This window comes from Rattus norvegicus, chromosome 9 (genome assembly GCF_036323735.1).
Source record: "Rattus norvegicus strain BN/NHsdMcwi chromosome 9, GRCr8, whole genome shotgun sequence".
Taxonomy (NCBI): Eukaryota; Metazoa; Chordata; class Mammalia; order Rodentia; family Muridae; genus Rattus; species Rattus norvegicus.
The window spans coordinates 111,154,335-111,171,302 of NC_086027.1; the positions used below are offsets into that span (position 1 = coordinate 111,154,335).

Sequence of the window (16,968 nt, forward strand, 5' to 3'; positions counted from 1 at the left end):
AATTTATAGTAACTGTATTTTACATGGATTAATGGTGCATCTTTTTTCTTTCTTTTCACTATAGGATAAGAAATGGGTTCTCAATCATGAAGATGTTTCATTGGGAGAATTACTGGGCAAGGTATGTGATCAGCTAAGCTAAATAAGAAATTTTTATATTATTCACGAGAACTTCATATTGCCGTTGAAGACTTATTGTATCACACTTCAGGGTGCATGCACACTAATTAATCTCAAGGAAGACAGTGTCATCCTATCTCCTAGAAATCTCTGTCACTGAGATAAATGTGAGATGTCCTTAGAAAGGTTTGTGATGACTCTTAATTTCAAAAGTCATGTACATTTCCCCAGGAAGCACAAAGCCATCATGACTTTATTAAAACCAACTATTGAAGGAAGGAGAGAAGCTGCCAGCAGCGAGGGTTTACACGAGCCTCCAGGGCCACTGCGCTTCCAGTTCTATCTATCTGGCAAGTGAGAACCAAGTAAAGAGCTGCTCCCTGAAATAACAGGGGAGTTCAGAACCCTGCCTTATCATAAAATAAATACGATGTGCTAAAGGCTGCGGAGGGTAAGGATACTGGTACTTGCCACAAAGCCTCGTCCCTGAGTTCAATACCAGAAACCTACATGGTAGATGGGGAGACCCAATTCCTGACCTCTCTACATGTGCGCCATGGAGTACGCACTCCCTCAAACATGAGAGAAGGGAGGGGCAGCGGTGGGTGAATACAAGTTTATTTAAACATCGTGAAGAAGTGCTTCATTTCAAGAACCTATTTTGTAACTAGCTCTGTTATTGGTGGGTGAAAGCAAGTCTTACAGAGTGAAAGTCCCTTTTCCTGTAATCCAGGTGGGCGTTTTCTCTGAGTCGTAGTCCACATTAAAATGTATTCCTTCCAACAATAAAGATGGGCATTTGATAATTAGTCACAGACCCCTCCCACATCTGCCAGCCATCTTCATTCAACTTACAGCAAATAAATATTAGTTTGTCAGGGACTTAACTGTGGGCGCTTCTGTATGAAATTTGAGTTGAATTTTGGTTCATGGGGTACTTACTGCGAAAAGTGAAAAATTCAGCTATTATGGGAGAGCTTTTATATAATTTATGAGGGATCAATGCTAGACATAACTGAGTTCCAACATTTTAAGTGATAAATGGTGATTCATTTTTATTCAAAAGTGAATTTGACCACTTTTTCTAATTTTCAAAAATCGTGGAGTTTATTTTAGTAAACTTAAAAAGGAAGTCTTTGGTTAAGCCCTCCCCTTTCAGGACTTTTAGCCTTTTCCAAGTGGAAACATCTAGTTGCTATTGCAGACCAGGTTTTATTTGCTAATATATTTTTAGTAAGTTAATTCTAAAGAGCACGAGCTAAAAGAGGCATAAGCTCTGAGGTGCTGTCCTAATTCTGAAGGAAATCGCCCTAAGTATTATCACAGTGTTTCTCGGGGCAACCCAGTAGCAGCAGTTCGGTGAACAGTCACTACAGAGAAGCCAATTTTCTTGAAAATGCAATTCAGTGATAAATTTCAAATATAAAACATTGAAATAGACTATATTTCCATGAATAGTACTAAACAAAAATATTTTTAGTTAAAGAAAGTGTTCTAATTTTGTATTTGTTAGATTTGAGGCAGATCTCCTGTGCAGCCTTGGTTGTCCTGGAACTTGCTCTCTAACTGGGGTGCCCTCAAACTCAGAGTTCCTTATGCCCCAGCTTCCCAAGTGCATACATGGCCATAACTGGTGCGTGCGTGTGTGCGTGCGTGCGTGCGTGCATGTGTGTGTTTTTTTCTAGCAATTTTTGACGTTTACTTTAAATATGACTATTCCGTGAGAATTGTGTGCCTTACTAAGAGTATTTCATAGAGCAATTACTTTTGAAGGACTAGGCATGAAAGTCTCAGTAAGTTTAAATAATACTTCCAAAGAGATGTTATTTAGCATAACTTTAGTATTTTACAACACTAGAACATAATTTGTCATTTGTGTTTTATTTTTTGAATATTTATTATAAACTGCAATTGCATGAATAGTTAAGAGAGCCAGACTTTTTTAGTAGTAATTGTTAAGTAATGGCAGAAGCTAACTTCTTTATTCAGTAGCATAGCCTTAATCCACAGTTACTCTACAATTGCATTAAGTCATCCAGCATTCACGAGGCGCCTATGATACATCACATACTCGCCTGGATGCTGTGTGTGTGTGTGTGTGTGTGTGTGTGTGTGTGTGTGTGTGTGTGTCTGTGTGTCTGTGTCTGTGTATCTGTGTCTGTGTGTCTGTGTGTGTGTCTGTGTGCGTGTGTCTGCACGTGTGTGTGTGTCTGTGTGCACGTATGTGTGTTTGTGTGTGTCTGTGCGTGTGTGTATATGTGTGTGTGTATATATATGTGTATGTGTCTGTGCACGTGTGTGTGTCTGTGTGCGTGTGTCTGTGCACGTGTGTGTGTGTCTGTGCGTGTGTGTGTGTGTCTGTGTGCGTGTGTGTGTCTGTGTGTGTGTATATGTGTGTGTATATGTGTGCGTGTGTGTCTGTGTGTGTGTGTGTGTCTGTGTGTGTGTGTGAGAGAGAGAGAGAGAGAGAGAGAGAGAGAGAGAGAGAGAGAGAGAAGCAGAGAATCCGTGTGCTTACAATGCTGCACTGACTAGCAAGGGAGAGACAGGGAATGCTAGAGAGCAATGAGTCCCAAGGAAAAGGTCGAGGTGTGGCCTGCTTGTCAGTCATTGTTGCAGTTCTTAAAAGGAAGTACAGGCCAATCTTATTCAAATGCTTACTTTTGAAAAAATCTTGCCAGAAACACCAGTGAGCCATGAGGACCACTGACAGTGAGGGTCACCTCCCTAGCAAAAGACAGTCATGACCAAACAAGTAAGGAAGCTAGAGAAGCCGAGTGTGAGCAAGGCGGTGAGGATGCTGATCCTATAGGAGGGAGTCAGCAAGGTGAGGATGCTGATCCTATAGGAGGGAGTCAGCAAGGTGAGGGTGCTGATGCTATAGGAGGAGTCAGCAAGGTGAGGATGCTGATCCTATAGGAGGGAGTCAGCAAGGTGAGGATGCTGATCCTATAGGAGGGAGTCAGCAAGGTGAGGGTGCTGATCCTATAGGAGGAGGAGTCAGCAAGGTGAGGGTGCTGATCCTATAGGAGGAGGAGTCAGCAAGGCAGTGAGGGTGCTGATCCTATAGGAGGAGTCAGCAAGGTGAGGATGCTGATCCTATAGGAGGGAGTCAGCAAGGTGAGGGTGCTGATCCTATAGGAGGAGTCAGCAAGGTGAGGATGCTGATCCTATAGGAGGGAGTCAGCAAGGTGAGGATGCTGATCCTATAGGAGGGAGTCAGCAAGGTGAGGATGCTGATCCTATAGGAGGAGGAGTCAGCAAGGTGAGGGTGCTGATCCTATAGGAGGAGTCAGCAAGGTGAGGGTGCTGATCCTATAGGAGGAGGAGTCAGCAAGGTGAGGATGTTGATCCTATAGGAGGAGGGAGTCAGCAAGGTGAGGGTGCTGATCCTATAGGAAGGAGTCAGCAAGGTGAGGGTGCTGATCCTATAGGAGGAGTCAGCAAGGTGAGGATGCTGATCCTATAGGAGGGAGTCAGCAAGGTGAGGATGCTGATCCTATAGGAGGGAGTCAGCAAGGTGAGGATGCTGATCCTATAGGAGGAGTCAGCAAGGTGAGGATGTTGATCCTATAGGAGGAGTCAGCAAGGCGGTGAGGATGCTGATCCTATAGGAGAAGTCAGCAAGGTGAGAATGCTCATCCTATAGGAGGGAGTCAGCAAGGTGAGGATGCTGATCCTATAGGAGGAGGGAGTCAGCAAGGTGAGAATGCTGATCCTGTAGGAGGAGTCAGCAAGGCGGTGAGGATGCTGATCCTATAGGAGGAGTCAGCAAGGTGAGAATGCTGATCCTATAGGAGGAGGGAGTCAGCAAGGCAGTGAGGATGCTGATCCTATAGGAGGAGGGAAGTCAGCAAGGCGGTGAGGATGCTGATCCTATAGGAGGAGTTAACACGGTGAGAATGCTCATCCTATAGGAGGGAGTCAGCAAGGCAGTGAGGATGCTCATACTTTAGGAGAAGGGAGTCAGTAAGGTGGTGAGGATGCAGATCCTATGGGGCCTGACTGGCTATTAAATTACCTTAAGTTTTATTATTAAGGGGAAGTTGAGCAGAGGGGTTTCAGTAGAGCAGAATAGGTACACTTTGGGAAAATGGCCCTCAGCATTGTGGGTTGAAAGCTTAGAAGACAAGTGCAGTTGGGTGGGTAAAAACTGATCTGGGGCTGCAGCTGAGAGGTGGTGAATTTAGATATCATCTGAAGTTGAACCAGTTGTGTTTATGGATGGTGCGGGGATTGAGAAAAAGACAGAAGTCAGCTCTGTGTAGCAGGTTTCTGGGAACAAGAATAAAGGTGTGTGATACATCAAGTTTATCTATTAGATTTTTGCATGGTTAAAGCCAGTTGAATATCAAGTGCTACGGTTAAACAAGCCAATGTTCCACAATATAATCAGTGTGGTTGGGGGTGGGCTGAGTTAAAGAACAGGGTTCAGAACTGAGCCCTGATTATTCCAGTGCAAAAGCCTAGGGGAAGGAAAAGCTGTCATCAAAGGACGTTGAAAAAGTAACCAATTAAGAACGGAGAAATCCAGCAACTGTCACTATGTCCTAGAAGCGAATAGGAGAAGCTAAAGCAGGGAGGGAGATACTGCCTGGGGTCAGGTGCTGGCAAGGAGTCAGCACTGGGTTTGCAAGACGCCAGTGCTAAGAAGGCTCAACAATTTGTTACAGCCCAATCAGGATGGCGTAGGATTATAACGCAGATGATCTGTGGCAAAAGGAGCCAATAACAGGTGGCTACCTCAAAACACTTATCCTGTGTTAGGAAAACAGATGGCTCGTTAGTCTGTAGCTGGAATGATGGAAGGCTTCAGGACTTGAGAGTGTATGAACTGCTACAGCAAAGGAGAACCGGAGATGCTTGCTGATGGCAGAGAAACATTAGTACACACAGTGTCTCCATCATGACTCAGGAGGGAAGATGGTAGGCAGATGTGTGACTGGGAGTCACAGTAACTCCGTGCAGATGACTTTGGGGCTTATTTTATTTCTGTTTCAGAGAAGTAGGAACCAACATCATCAGCTAAGGATGATGGGAATGTTGCAAAGAGTAGAGAGCAAACCAGTTATCCAAAACTCCGGGAGTGAACATGATCTAGAAAAAAGTGGCCCAGCCACAGCAAGGCCCCTGAAGATGTTTTTGTTCATGAATTTAGTTAATTCAGTCAGCAATGTGAAGGTCTTTAGCCATGTTTGCGTAGAGTTGGTAGAGTCATAGTGACACTTGAGCTCAAACCGAGAGGGAACAAGGGAAGTATTTCCAGTAGGTGACAGCCATGAAGAGGGAGGGTGGAAGCAACCTGACGACAAAGTCTTGAAGCTGGGGATTATAAGAACGGAGTTTCAGTTGAAAGCCAGTAATAAGAACCTGAGGGAATACTCAAGAAGGAGCTCTTCGAGACGGTGTGAGTCGTATTGATCTGTAGTGTGGATTTCTTCTCTTCCTAAATGCATTGAATGGAGTATATATCAAAGTAGATGCTAACTGTAGAGGAAAGTGAGCAGTGTCTGTGCGTGTGATAAATACTGTGTGGAGAATGTTGGCTCACCTCTGGTAGAGCAGACGCTTGAGTAAGCCCCCTTCCACCCTGGGGAGCTCTCAGACATAGACGGCAGCAGACGTAGTTGGTAAAATCAATGCCAACATTTCCCTCACAGAGTCTTTGTTTTACTTTTAATCACAGTGATCTTTAATAAAGTATAGTGCTTGGAGCATAAAAAGGAGTCGGTGGGGGAGACCTATGCACTCCAGGCAGGGCTGATGTAGCGTTCTCCTTTGACTGAGGCCAAGCATTAGAATAACCAAAGTTTTCTCTAGCAAAGATCAATGTGGAGGTGCCATGGGGGAGAGAGTACAACCCCAAATTTGTAATAAGCAGCACAGTACTTTGGTCAACTCAAAATGCTTTATTTTTTGCTTTTTTTATTTTAGCAAAGCTCTATGTGCTGTCAGACATGGCAGACAATGATTGTGCTTTCATTTTCAGGGGAATTTTGGTGAGGTGTACAAGGGCACACTGAAGGATAAAACCCCTGTTGCTGTTAAAACGTGCAAGGAAGACCTGCCTCAGGAACTAAAAATAAAGTTTTTACAGGAAGCCAAGTGAGTTCTTTAAAATTATGTAAAATGTGTACTCATAATTCATTATATTTGTCACTTTGCTGTATTAAATCCATTGAGGTAAGTTTCAAGACATCCCCTAAGCCGGGATTGCTAAAGCAGAAGTCAGCCCTTTAGAGCCTTTCCGGGTAGGCACCTTTATGTTGGGGGAAGTTTCTTGTTTGAGCTAGCCTGGAGACCAGGTAAGCAGGCATGAGCTAGCCTGGAGACCAGGTAAGCAGGCATGAGCTAGCCTGGAGACCAGGTAAACAGCAATGGAGTATCAACAGTGGAACTGTTCTCTATATCCTTAAAACTCTGCTGCTTGTTCATTTCCTCGCACATATATGTTTATGCAGTGCTGTAGTTATATCTGCCATGGAACATTATTAAATAACAGACCTGGTATCCACCTTTTGCTGTATTTCAATAGCTTGTCCTCTTACTGTCTATAACTCGGATTCCTTTCTGAGAGTCTCAGATTTCTTTCTCTGTGTCTGGCATTGTTCAGAAGTGCTGCATGCCCTTTCTCTCCTTACATTGCATCCTCAACTAAAACGGAATGTCCGTCTCCACTATCCCTGTACTGCAGATCATTAAAACGTGTCTGCTATTTATAAAATCAGGTATACCAATTACATATTTAAAAGTGAAAATATAATTGAACAGCATATGCTACATAGGAATGTGGGTGGGAGGTGAATGAGGTCTTGGCGGGGCGGGGAGGACAGGGACAGCTGCAGTGAGAGCGTCTGAGTTCGGGGCATGAATCTTTTAGCGACGTCACCAGTGGTGGCCTGAAGTATCTGTGGCATAGATTCGGGTTTAGTATTAAGAACTTGAATGCTGTCCTAGGAACAAAGGGCAGTCTTCCGTGCACAGTACTGAACTCCTGACGGGTGTGCTTTTTAACTGAGTTCTCAGTCCTGCTGCTGGACAACTCCACGGAGTCTTAGGGTGAAAGCTGTTTAACATTGCTTCAGACATTATTCTTACTTTTAAACTTAAGATTGTCTTATTGTAAGCTAAAACATTTAATTTTCTTTAACCTGACATCATGGAGTTTGATTTAGAAGTGTAAGTTCTGTCCACCCAAGCTTTTGAGTGTTCCTTCAGAGACATGGTTGTGTCATATAGCTAGCCGTTCTACACAGTATTATTACCACCTTCCAGCCTCGCAGAGGACATTTTATATTAAAGTCAAATATCCTTGAAACTTGAATTTCAATTTTATTAGAAATTTTACTAAGTTGTTGACAGTATTTTCTTTATTTCTAGATTTTTTTCCTAGCTTATTTTCATTTACAAATAACAATATATTTTTAATCTAGAATGGTTGTCTTTGAGTTGAGTTCTTTATTTGTATATGCACAAAACATAGTTTTCCTCTAGTTTTTTTCTTTCATCCTCATAGGAAAGAATGCAGCAATTTTTCCATGGGAGTGGATTTATAATATCAGGGTAAAAGGGATCTAAGGGACTTGTTCCATTTTAACCCATGCTTGAAGTCCCACTAACAGTTGTTTCTTACTTTATAACCTCTACTGAAATACTCCACACTGAGTCAGCTTTAGCCTATGTTGAAACTGTTTATTTGATTCTTTTATTAGCCTTTTAAAAAAAAATGTTTCTGCCATCTGAAACCAGTCATGGAGTAAAGCGATGTGTGTAGGATCTCCCAGTGTGGGGTGACTTGGGACTGACTGACACTAGATGCTCTGAAGTGAGCTCCACGTGTCCTTCCTCCTGCGCCTGACACTTAAGCATTGGCAGTGGGTACCAGTTTTCCGTCAGCATCTCAGGGTGCTCAGCTCATTCGCACTGGTGACGCTCCACCCATGTCCGTCAGTACTTGTCAATATGCATCCCACTTAACAGATCTGAAAACACTGATACTTTAAAATTGAGTCGTGAAATTAAAGTACGTTCTAATTGCATACATTATTCATTATCATAAATTAAAACTTTGTTCTGTTCAACTGATAAACTTATATACTTTTTTCTTATCTAGAATTCTCAAGCAATATGATCACCCCAATATTGTCAAACTTATAGGCGTGTGCACACAAAGACAGCCTGTCTACATCATTATGGAACTGGTCCCAGGTAATGCCATTTGAGAGATCTATTTGATGACATTTTAATGTCATGTTTTATTGCCTTTTTACATTCAGTCTCTTTGATATTTCCTTGTAAAGTTTCCAAGGAGTCTTGCATAACATTTTCCTGATAACAAAGCCTGCCTATATACTCAATATTTTTATAGGCCATAACATGTTTCTAGTTTCTAGAAAATGTCAGCCAACATTTTTGAGACAGATTTACTAGAGAGTAGTTACACATGGAGTTCGGTTATATATAAAGTTTATGTGTGGAAAGCTGCTTAGAAAAACTGAGCGTCAGTGTGACTTGTCATCACTGCTGGTGCCACCTGGTACTTGATCCTTTATGTGACTCCTATGTCATCGCCATACTCTTCTCTTGTTAAAAATCTCCCAGTACTCTGCGGTCACGTAGGAGTTAGTGCTTCTCTCTCGGGTGGCTGATACGTGAGTGAGCTGCCAGGGAAGCTTCACGTCTGCACGTCTTTGACTTGTAGCAACAAGCGTGGACAACCACAGGCTGGCAGGGGTGTTTGTTTTCTGGTGTTCTGTCTTCCTGTTGTTGGCAAATGAGCTGAACTTTGACCTTGACAGTTTGCAGTGCTTCATAACCAAACAGGGTATCACTTTCCCTTTCAGTGTGTGCTTCACTTTTTTTTTTTAAATTTATTTTTTTTATTAACTTGAGTATTTCTTATTTACATTTCGAGTGTTATTCCCTTTCCTGGTTTCCGGGCAAACATCCCCCAATCCCTCCTCCTCCCCTTCTTGGTGGGTGTTCCCCTCCCCATCCTCCCCCCATTGCCGCCCTCCCCCCAACAATCACGTTCACTGGGGATTCAGTCTTAGCAGGACCCAGGGCTTCCCCTTCCACTGGTGCTCTTACTAGGATATTCATTGCTTCCTATGAGGTCAGAGTCCAGGAAGATATTTAAAGGAATAGGAAAAGTATGTGATTGATTAAAGCACTTGGAGTAAACAATGCCGTAGGTCCTTTCTCAATGGCCTATGAAATGCTTCTCCTGTTTAGGCTTAGCCTCCTGTTTAACCACACTAGTTTGCTTGCTACTGAAGTCCTCTCGGTATTAACATAACTGTATACCACACATAGACTATCTCTAACTTCGTCAGAATGCCATTGTCTCTATTAGGCGTGCTGTATTTTTTGCATGATCTGTGCACAGAAGAGCATAGTCTAACAACTTAGGAACGATAGAATTGCACATAACTATATGTTCTGTCTATATTTTACTCCATGTAACTTAAAGAACATTTATATATAATTATATAGACTAGGGTGTCTAAACTTACACACACACTGACATCTATGTCGGTGCAGACCGGAGGTCTAGGGTAGTATGAGGTGATGCCAAAGTGCTTAGCTTTGGCAGGTGGGCTGGACTGGAGGAAGTGACGCATTGCCATGGGTAAAAGTTTAGATGCAAGAGTAAGCTGAGAAAAGCCAGAGACAGTTGTGTTCAGTAGCCAGGCAAGTGTTCAGCAGTGCAGGGGCAAGCGAACTCTGCTGTTTTCACACACAGTGAAGGGGACCACCTTCTGGTCAACAGCCTCACTGACTTCCCATGCCACAGCGCTGGCTCATGATGTAACCCTCTGTTAATATAACTTGTGATGTTACCGTCTCATAACCACTCACTGCTCACTGTCCCTGGCCTTGACTGTAAAGCACCCCCTTGTAAAACTCGCGTGGTTTATCTGATCTGGATGTTTAGTTTGCTTTCTTCCCTTGTTATCTGTTTCCTTTCTCCTTTCTCTGTTCTGCAAACATTCCTCAAGCACGTTCCACCTGATGTGTGTGTGCACTTACTTGGAGATGTGATTGAAAACTCAACAGTGTGATCCATTCACCTTGATGCCCACTCTGAAGTCATACGTGTGAAGTCTGGCAAACCTGAGAGGCTAGGAGCTTAAAGGAGCTCACATCTTACCTCGCTGTAGTTAGTGTCTAGAAGGTGAATCTTCGCTGGGTTTCCTCACACCGGTGTCTAAATGTCAGGCCACGCCCTTATCTGGATACTTGTGTGGCTGATCTACTCAGGACGGCTCAGGTATGGGCAGGGTCTGTTCTCTGCACTGCTGGAGGCTCTCAGTTCCGTGTGGTTTGCCAGCTGTGCCTCGGCTCCTTCTTACAGGCTCTGCGTGTCTTCTGTGCACACAGCTGGCATGCCAAATACTTCAAGGACATTGCATTTCTCCAGTCCACACATTGCTTCTCAGCTGGAGAACTGATGTGAGATCAGTTCCCCTTAGATCATATCCCTATCTACACATCAGCCCTGTCATGTGACTGAGCGTGTTTCTGAGAGGCCATCTGATGATTGACATCGTACCCAGGTGTTAGGTTAGGGCAAGTGTAGGACAACATCTTTCAGTCCTGCCCAACACAGTAGATTTTCATAAAGACTAGCTCCATCACAGATTCCAAAACCCTGTTAAGGAGCTTTTCATACAACACTACATTATGTCCATTTATTGATATGCAATTAAAATGTATCTTTGCTCACGCATGTTCTGTAGTATGATAATTGGAAAACATCAGGTCATTAGAACACAGATCTTTCTGCAGTGACATGGTTTATTATACAGTGTCCAAAGAGCACATTCATCAGTATCACAAACAATCTAATTAGAAAAGTAATGGGGCACTCCCAGGCTCATGGTTCCAAAAGCGTGTTTTCTAAAATTGTAAATTTAATCCAAAGACTACTTTATCCATGGCCATAAAATGTATCAGCCTTTTAATTTAAAGAATGAAGCTCACTTCGACTTTTGATAACATCTTCCCTTCTAATGACCATGTTTTTCTTTTACCTTCATTTTGAAAAACTGGCTTAATGGAATGTATTTGATATACAATAAAGAGCATGTATAAAGTATGTACTAATTAACATTTATATAATCCTTTGAAACCTTTCCCACAGAAAGGCCATAAACATGTGTGTCTGTCTCCCTCACCCTCTCATCCTCTCTGGAGTTCTCTGACCTCTCTGCACCATCCCAGTCATCCACTGATCCACTCGCCACCGTCCTGTTAGCTAACATTCCTTAAACCAGTGTGTGCACGGAGGTCTTGTGCTTAGTGTAATTGAATGAGGTTAGTCAACTTTCCTATTTTATTTTATCTAGTGTACAAAGTGATGGGTTTTGATGGGGCATTGCCATCCAAGTCCAGTACCTTGCCTATTGTCCGCACTCTCCTGTGATTCCCCAGCCTTTCCCACCTTCACCGGCATTCTCCTCAAATAGGGTTTCTTCTGCATCCCTGGGTGTGTACTCATGTGTGCATGTGTGTACGTGTGTGTAGCCAATTGTAAATTCTGCATGTGAGGAATAAACGTGTGATACTGTCTCTGTCCCTTGTATAGCCACCCAGTTCTTCTGCTCCTTTCCTTTTCTGCTTCCCTGTAATCCACGCCTTAAAGATATCAGAATCTGTTCCTCTTTATCGCTGGGTAGAATCTCATTTGGTGACTGTACCATAATTTATCTAAGTTTGCTTTTGATAGACTTGTAGGTTGTTTCATCTTAAGGCTAATTATAAATTAATTTCCTTTAACATTCATGCACATGCTTTCGTATTATAATGCACTTTTCTTTTTCCTGGAATGCACAGTGAAATGGATGGATCATAGGATATTTATGTGTAAATTTTGAGAAATTACCAAATTGTTTTGTAGAGTGGCCATAGTATTTTATATTTTATTCAACGTGTTATGAGAGTTCTGTACCCTCCCCCAATGCCTGCTTTCTTTTCTTAAGCCTATACTAATATTTATAGAGAAGTACTTTGTTATGTGTTTTGTTTGTTTGGACCGGGTCTCAACTATGTAGACCAGGCTATCCTTGAATTCTTAGGTCAGCTTGCCTCTGTCCTTAACGGACACTGCCACACCTGGCTTTTTTATGGTTTTAACTTCCTTTCTTGGCTGCATAAAAGTGCAGAGTGTCTTGTATGTGTGTTCAAGTGGGAAAGTTTTAGAACTTCTTTGGTGTCTTTATAATCATTGACTACTTTTTTTTTAAATTGGATCACTTGCTTTTTGATTCTTTCGCACTTTATGTGGATATCTATTCTTTTTCTCTCACAGCCCTATTATTTTCTTCTGTGTTTTTGGGAGAACTGATGTGTTTAATTTTGATGAAATTTAATGGATCTTTTATGGATTTTATGGATTTTAATGGTCTTTTATGGATCGTGCTTTTGGTAGTATTTCTAAGATATAAAATGGTTTATAAAGAATTCATATAATTCAATAGAGGAAAAACAATTTTAATCAAAGAGGGCAAAATAGATATTCATTTTATAAAGGTATAAAATAGCTAACAAGTATATAAAAAGATGTTTACGATATTAACCATCCTTTATCAAAACTACTTTAAGTCATAGGTTAGCATAGATAGCCTCAAAGGATCCCTGATGTCTGCAGAACTTTAAAGACTCAGTAGCTTTGTTCCTGGAGGTATCTATAAGTCATTATGTTAATCCTGGGGAGGTTCCCAAAGAAATTACAGAGGACTGCATATGGTCCAGTAGTCTTTCTCACAGCGTAACACAAAGTAAAGGAGTCCCTCACTTCCCAGTGCTAACCTCCCTGTTCACAACAGCAAAGGACCAGATAGGAGCAGAACTTGATTGCACAGAGGAAGGAGCTGACACAACCGGGCACATGGATGACCTCCTCTGTTCCTTTTGGCACATCCTGTGGAGGCACATCCTGACAGGAAACCAGTGTGGAGCAAGCATTTGTCCTGGTTAGGAATAAAGGAAGAGAGGCAGGGCTCCTGGTGTCCTTTCCAAGCTCTGCCCTAGTCTGCTGACCTCCCTCACTGGACAGGCTGCTTCACCTGTCCAGCCTTCCACTACCTCCCAGTGGTACCCGAGTGGAGCCCGGACCAGATACAGGGGCCGAGGAGCACATTTCTTTCTTTCTTTCTTTCTTTCTTTTTTATTAACTTGAGTATTTCTTATTTACATTTCGAATGTTATTCCCTTTCCCAGTTTCCGGGCAAACATCCCCCTCCCCCCTCCCCTTCCTTATGGGTGTCCCTCTCCCAACCCTCCCCCCATTGCCGCCCTCCCCCCATAGTCTAGTTCACTGGGGGTTCAGTCTTAGCAGGACCCAGGGCTTCCCCTTCCACTGGTGCTCTTACTAGGATATTCATTGCTACCTATGAGGTCAGAGTCCAGGGTCAGTCCATGTATAGTCTTTAGGTAGTGGCTTAGTCCCTGGAAGCTCTGGTTGCTTAGCACTGTTGTACATATGGGGTCTCGAGCCCCTTCAAGCTCTTCCAGTTCTTTCTCTGATTCCTTCAACGGGGGTTCTATTCTCAGTTCAGTGGTTTGCTGCTGGCATTCGCCTCTGTATTTGCTGTATTCTGGCTGTGCCTCTCAGGAGCGATCTACATCCGGCTCCTGTCGGTCTGCACTTCTTTGCTTCATCCATCTTGTCTAATTGGGTTGCTGTATATGTATGGGCCACATGTGGGGCAGGCTCTGAATGGGTGTTCCTTCTGTCTCTGTTTTAATCTTTGCCTCTCTATTCCCTGCCAAGGGTATTCTTGTTCCCCTTTTAAAGAAGGAGTGAGGAGGAGCACATTTCTGCTCCTGACCATAGGAAACATAATTGTCACCTTCTCGTTTACATATTTTAAACTTCTTATAATGTATTCAAACTAGTTCAAAATAATATCATTGTGTCCCTTTTTTTAAATAAAATTCCACAATGAAGAGACAGGTAGTGTTTGTTCTTATATGATTAGGACAGTAATATATTTAATACGTTTGCCAAATATTTTGCAGCTGATAGCGTTTTGCCTGACATTGCCATTTATTGTGTAATCGGCAAAGATTTAAAATTCTCCTGCCCTCCTCAGATAAGTAAGCTCTCTGGAATCATAAACCCAAAATATATTTTGTACCAAACTGATGTTTGAGAGATGAAGTATTTGAGGATTCCAGTGCAGCGTGAATACTCTGAGCAGAAGATGTCTTGCTTCCCATCATCCCTCGAACTAGGAATTCTTTACCCTCTGGCTTCCTGACTGTTGGCTAAATAAAACCAAAAGGAAGTTCTAGGCAGTGGGACGTCATCACCAGAGCAGGACAACTTTAGAACCCCTGATTCTGCAAATGGAGACAGGGGTTGTTTTGTTTTTGACAGAAGACAGACTTAGGGAGTGTTAAGAGTCCAGGACACTGTTACTGTCTTGACTGTGGTTAGCTTAGATGGTACAGTGGGCAGCAGCCTGCACTCAGGGAACCACCAACCACAGTGACAGAAGGGCTCGAAGGCTGGCAGTCTCCACTCTGTTCTCACTAGAATCTGGCAAGTATCCCTTCTTTCGAGCTCATGTCTCCATAGAAGGGATTTCATGCTGGTTCTCGGATCACACATAGGTACATGGCCTTTGACAAACCCACAAAGGTAAGTGAACTTAAAAATGAACTTAAAAGCTTTGAAACTCTTAGGATTATTGCAGGGTTTATGTGGGTTTTAGACATTGTGAAAATATATCTCACCTTAATAGTGTGATTTAAAAGAGAAAATCAAGTTTATACGGTCTATACTGTCTGAATATTTGGGGTTAGGAGTTCAGACACGGTTATTAATATCCATCAGAGCATCCAGGAAAAATCTTTCAGTTACCAGAATTGTTTTTTTTTTTAATAATTCTACTCTAATTCCTGAAGTCAGGTTTCATTATGTTTTTGCCAAAAGAGTAATTGTGTTAAAAAGTAAGCATTTACTCTTCTTCGTTTTGACAGCTAATGTTTTCATTTGACTTTACCAGTCTGGGCGTCAGTCATGTGGCCTCAGAGCGCTGAAGTGTACACTGTCCAGTCACGGCATTGGCAGCAGCAGGTCACATGGTAATAGGGTGCCTTCGTTTGGGCGCTGGGTCCTGCTCACCATTTGATTCTTCCCAGAGAAATGGCAAACACAGCTGGCAAAGGACTAAGGACGGTGGTTCCTGGCTCACTAAAAGAAGCCTTAAAATACGAATTGTCGTCTTTCCTATATCACTCCACCGTAGTCAGTGTTGAAGTCAAGAAAAAGGACAGGAAAGTAATTCTCAAAGTAATGTTTATACAAAATGGTACTTGGTATAGCTGGTTTAATTTTTTGTTAGTTTTTGCTTTTTGGTTTTGACACATGCAGCCCTGGCTGTCTTGGAACTTGCCTCACTCTGTAAACTAGTATGGTCTTGAACTCACAGAAATCTGCCTGCCTCTGCCTCAAGTGCATGAGCCGCCACTGCCGTGCACTTCTGTAGCTGTGCTGAGGTAGGGTTTCTCCCTTGTAGCCTTAACAAGCCAAAAGCTTACCTTCTAGAATAGGCTGGCCTCATGGCACATGCCTGTCTCTGCCTTGAGGGTGCTAGGATTACAAGTACGAGCTGCCATATCTGTTTGAAGTCTAAAATATTACAAATAAACAAAAACCCCAATTCTACAGAACTTAAGTTTTTTGTATATGGTAGAACAACTTTAATATGATCTAAATTTATAGAATTATAAACTGGAACACTAAGGACTTCAATTTGAGAGACTAAATGTTTCTTTTGTTAGCTGATTTTGTAAATTACATATTTGCCTGAATTTTATAATTCGAGTAGGAGTGTGCACACTTGCCATTATTAATGTCACAGTTGACACTTTCAACTTCAGAAAGATGGCATCGTTTAGCTTGTATCTTTGCAGCTCCATTTGCTGCTAAGCAGCCTAACACGACCATGACTGAAGTAGTTGAAAGTGGCCAGCTTTGAGAGACAGCAGCCCTAATGTACCACTCATCGTCAGTAACCTGCTGGCACCCCCCACCTCTGCCTTGTTCTTGATTCCACCGCTCCCTTGTAGTGGCCATGCACTGCCCATTAGTAGGTGTCACTCTCCAGAGGTTGAGTTAATGTCACAGACATCATCCAGAAGAAAAGCACTGCAGGTCTGGGAAAGGTTCCAGAAGCCAGTGCTGGGGTGTCGCTGTGAGCACTGAGCTCTGCAGGGCCTGAGGCAGGGCCTTCTGGGTCGTGTGCGTCTGCATTGCACTGCACCTGTGCGTGCTATCTCCGTGGTGTGCTTGTGAGCAAGAAGTGGGGGGGGGGGGCTGGCGCACTCGCAGTGAGCAGCATGATGTGTTCTCTGTCTGCTCCTGCTCTGAGCGCCTGTTTGCTAAATGCCTCCTTAATGGTTCTTGAAGGTCCTTGATAAAGGACAGTGTAGGAGTTATGACTGTGTGTGCGTCCTTCCACACAAATAAGCATTCCTCAGTTCTCTGATGACTTTTGTCGTTTTTTATGTGTCCGTGATTATATTTGCAAAAGTCCGAGACTTGTCAGAGAGAAAGTTTAAAATAATATTTTCAATGATAAGGAAAATTGCTTTATTATTGCCAATCCTTTGAAAATAGAACTAATAAGTTTTGGTGAAAATAGCTGTTCATATTAAAATGGTTTATTTTGCCATTTTCCCCAAGTAATCTATGCAGCACATATCAGTCTGGGAATTTCTATTACTAGAATTGTACGAAACGGTTACTGAGGCTTTGGGAAGCTGGTAAAATTAGAATCTCTAAACTCAGTTGACAGAAGGGGTTTCTAATGCACACTACATTCATACATATTA

At 42.6% G+C, this 16,968-nt stretch overlaps 1 protein-coding gene across 16 annotated transcripts in view; it reads left to right on the plus strand.

Moving 5' to 3' along the window:
- Positions 1-16,968, plus strand: part of Fer (FER tyrosine kinase) — a 306,999-nt gene that overhangs the window by 187,018 nt on the left and 103,013 nt on the right. For 14 of the 16 annotated variants that reach the window (XM_039083433.2, XM_063267046.1, NM_001395758.1 and 11 more), the window contains 3 exon segments: positions 65-121; positions 6,110-6,225; positions 8,234-8,328. In XM_039083433.2, the coding sequence (XP_038939361.1) occupies positions 65-121; positions 6,110-6,225; positions 8,234-8,328 (268 nt within the window). 16 annotated transcript variants of the gene reach the window in all.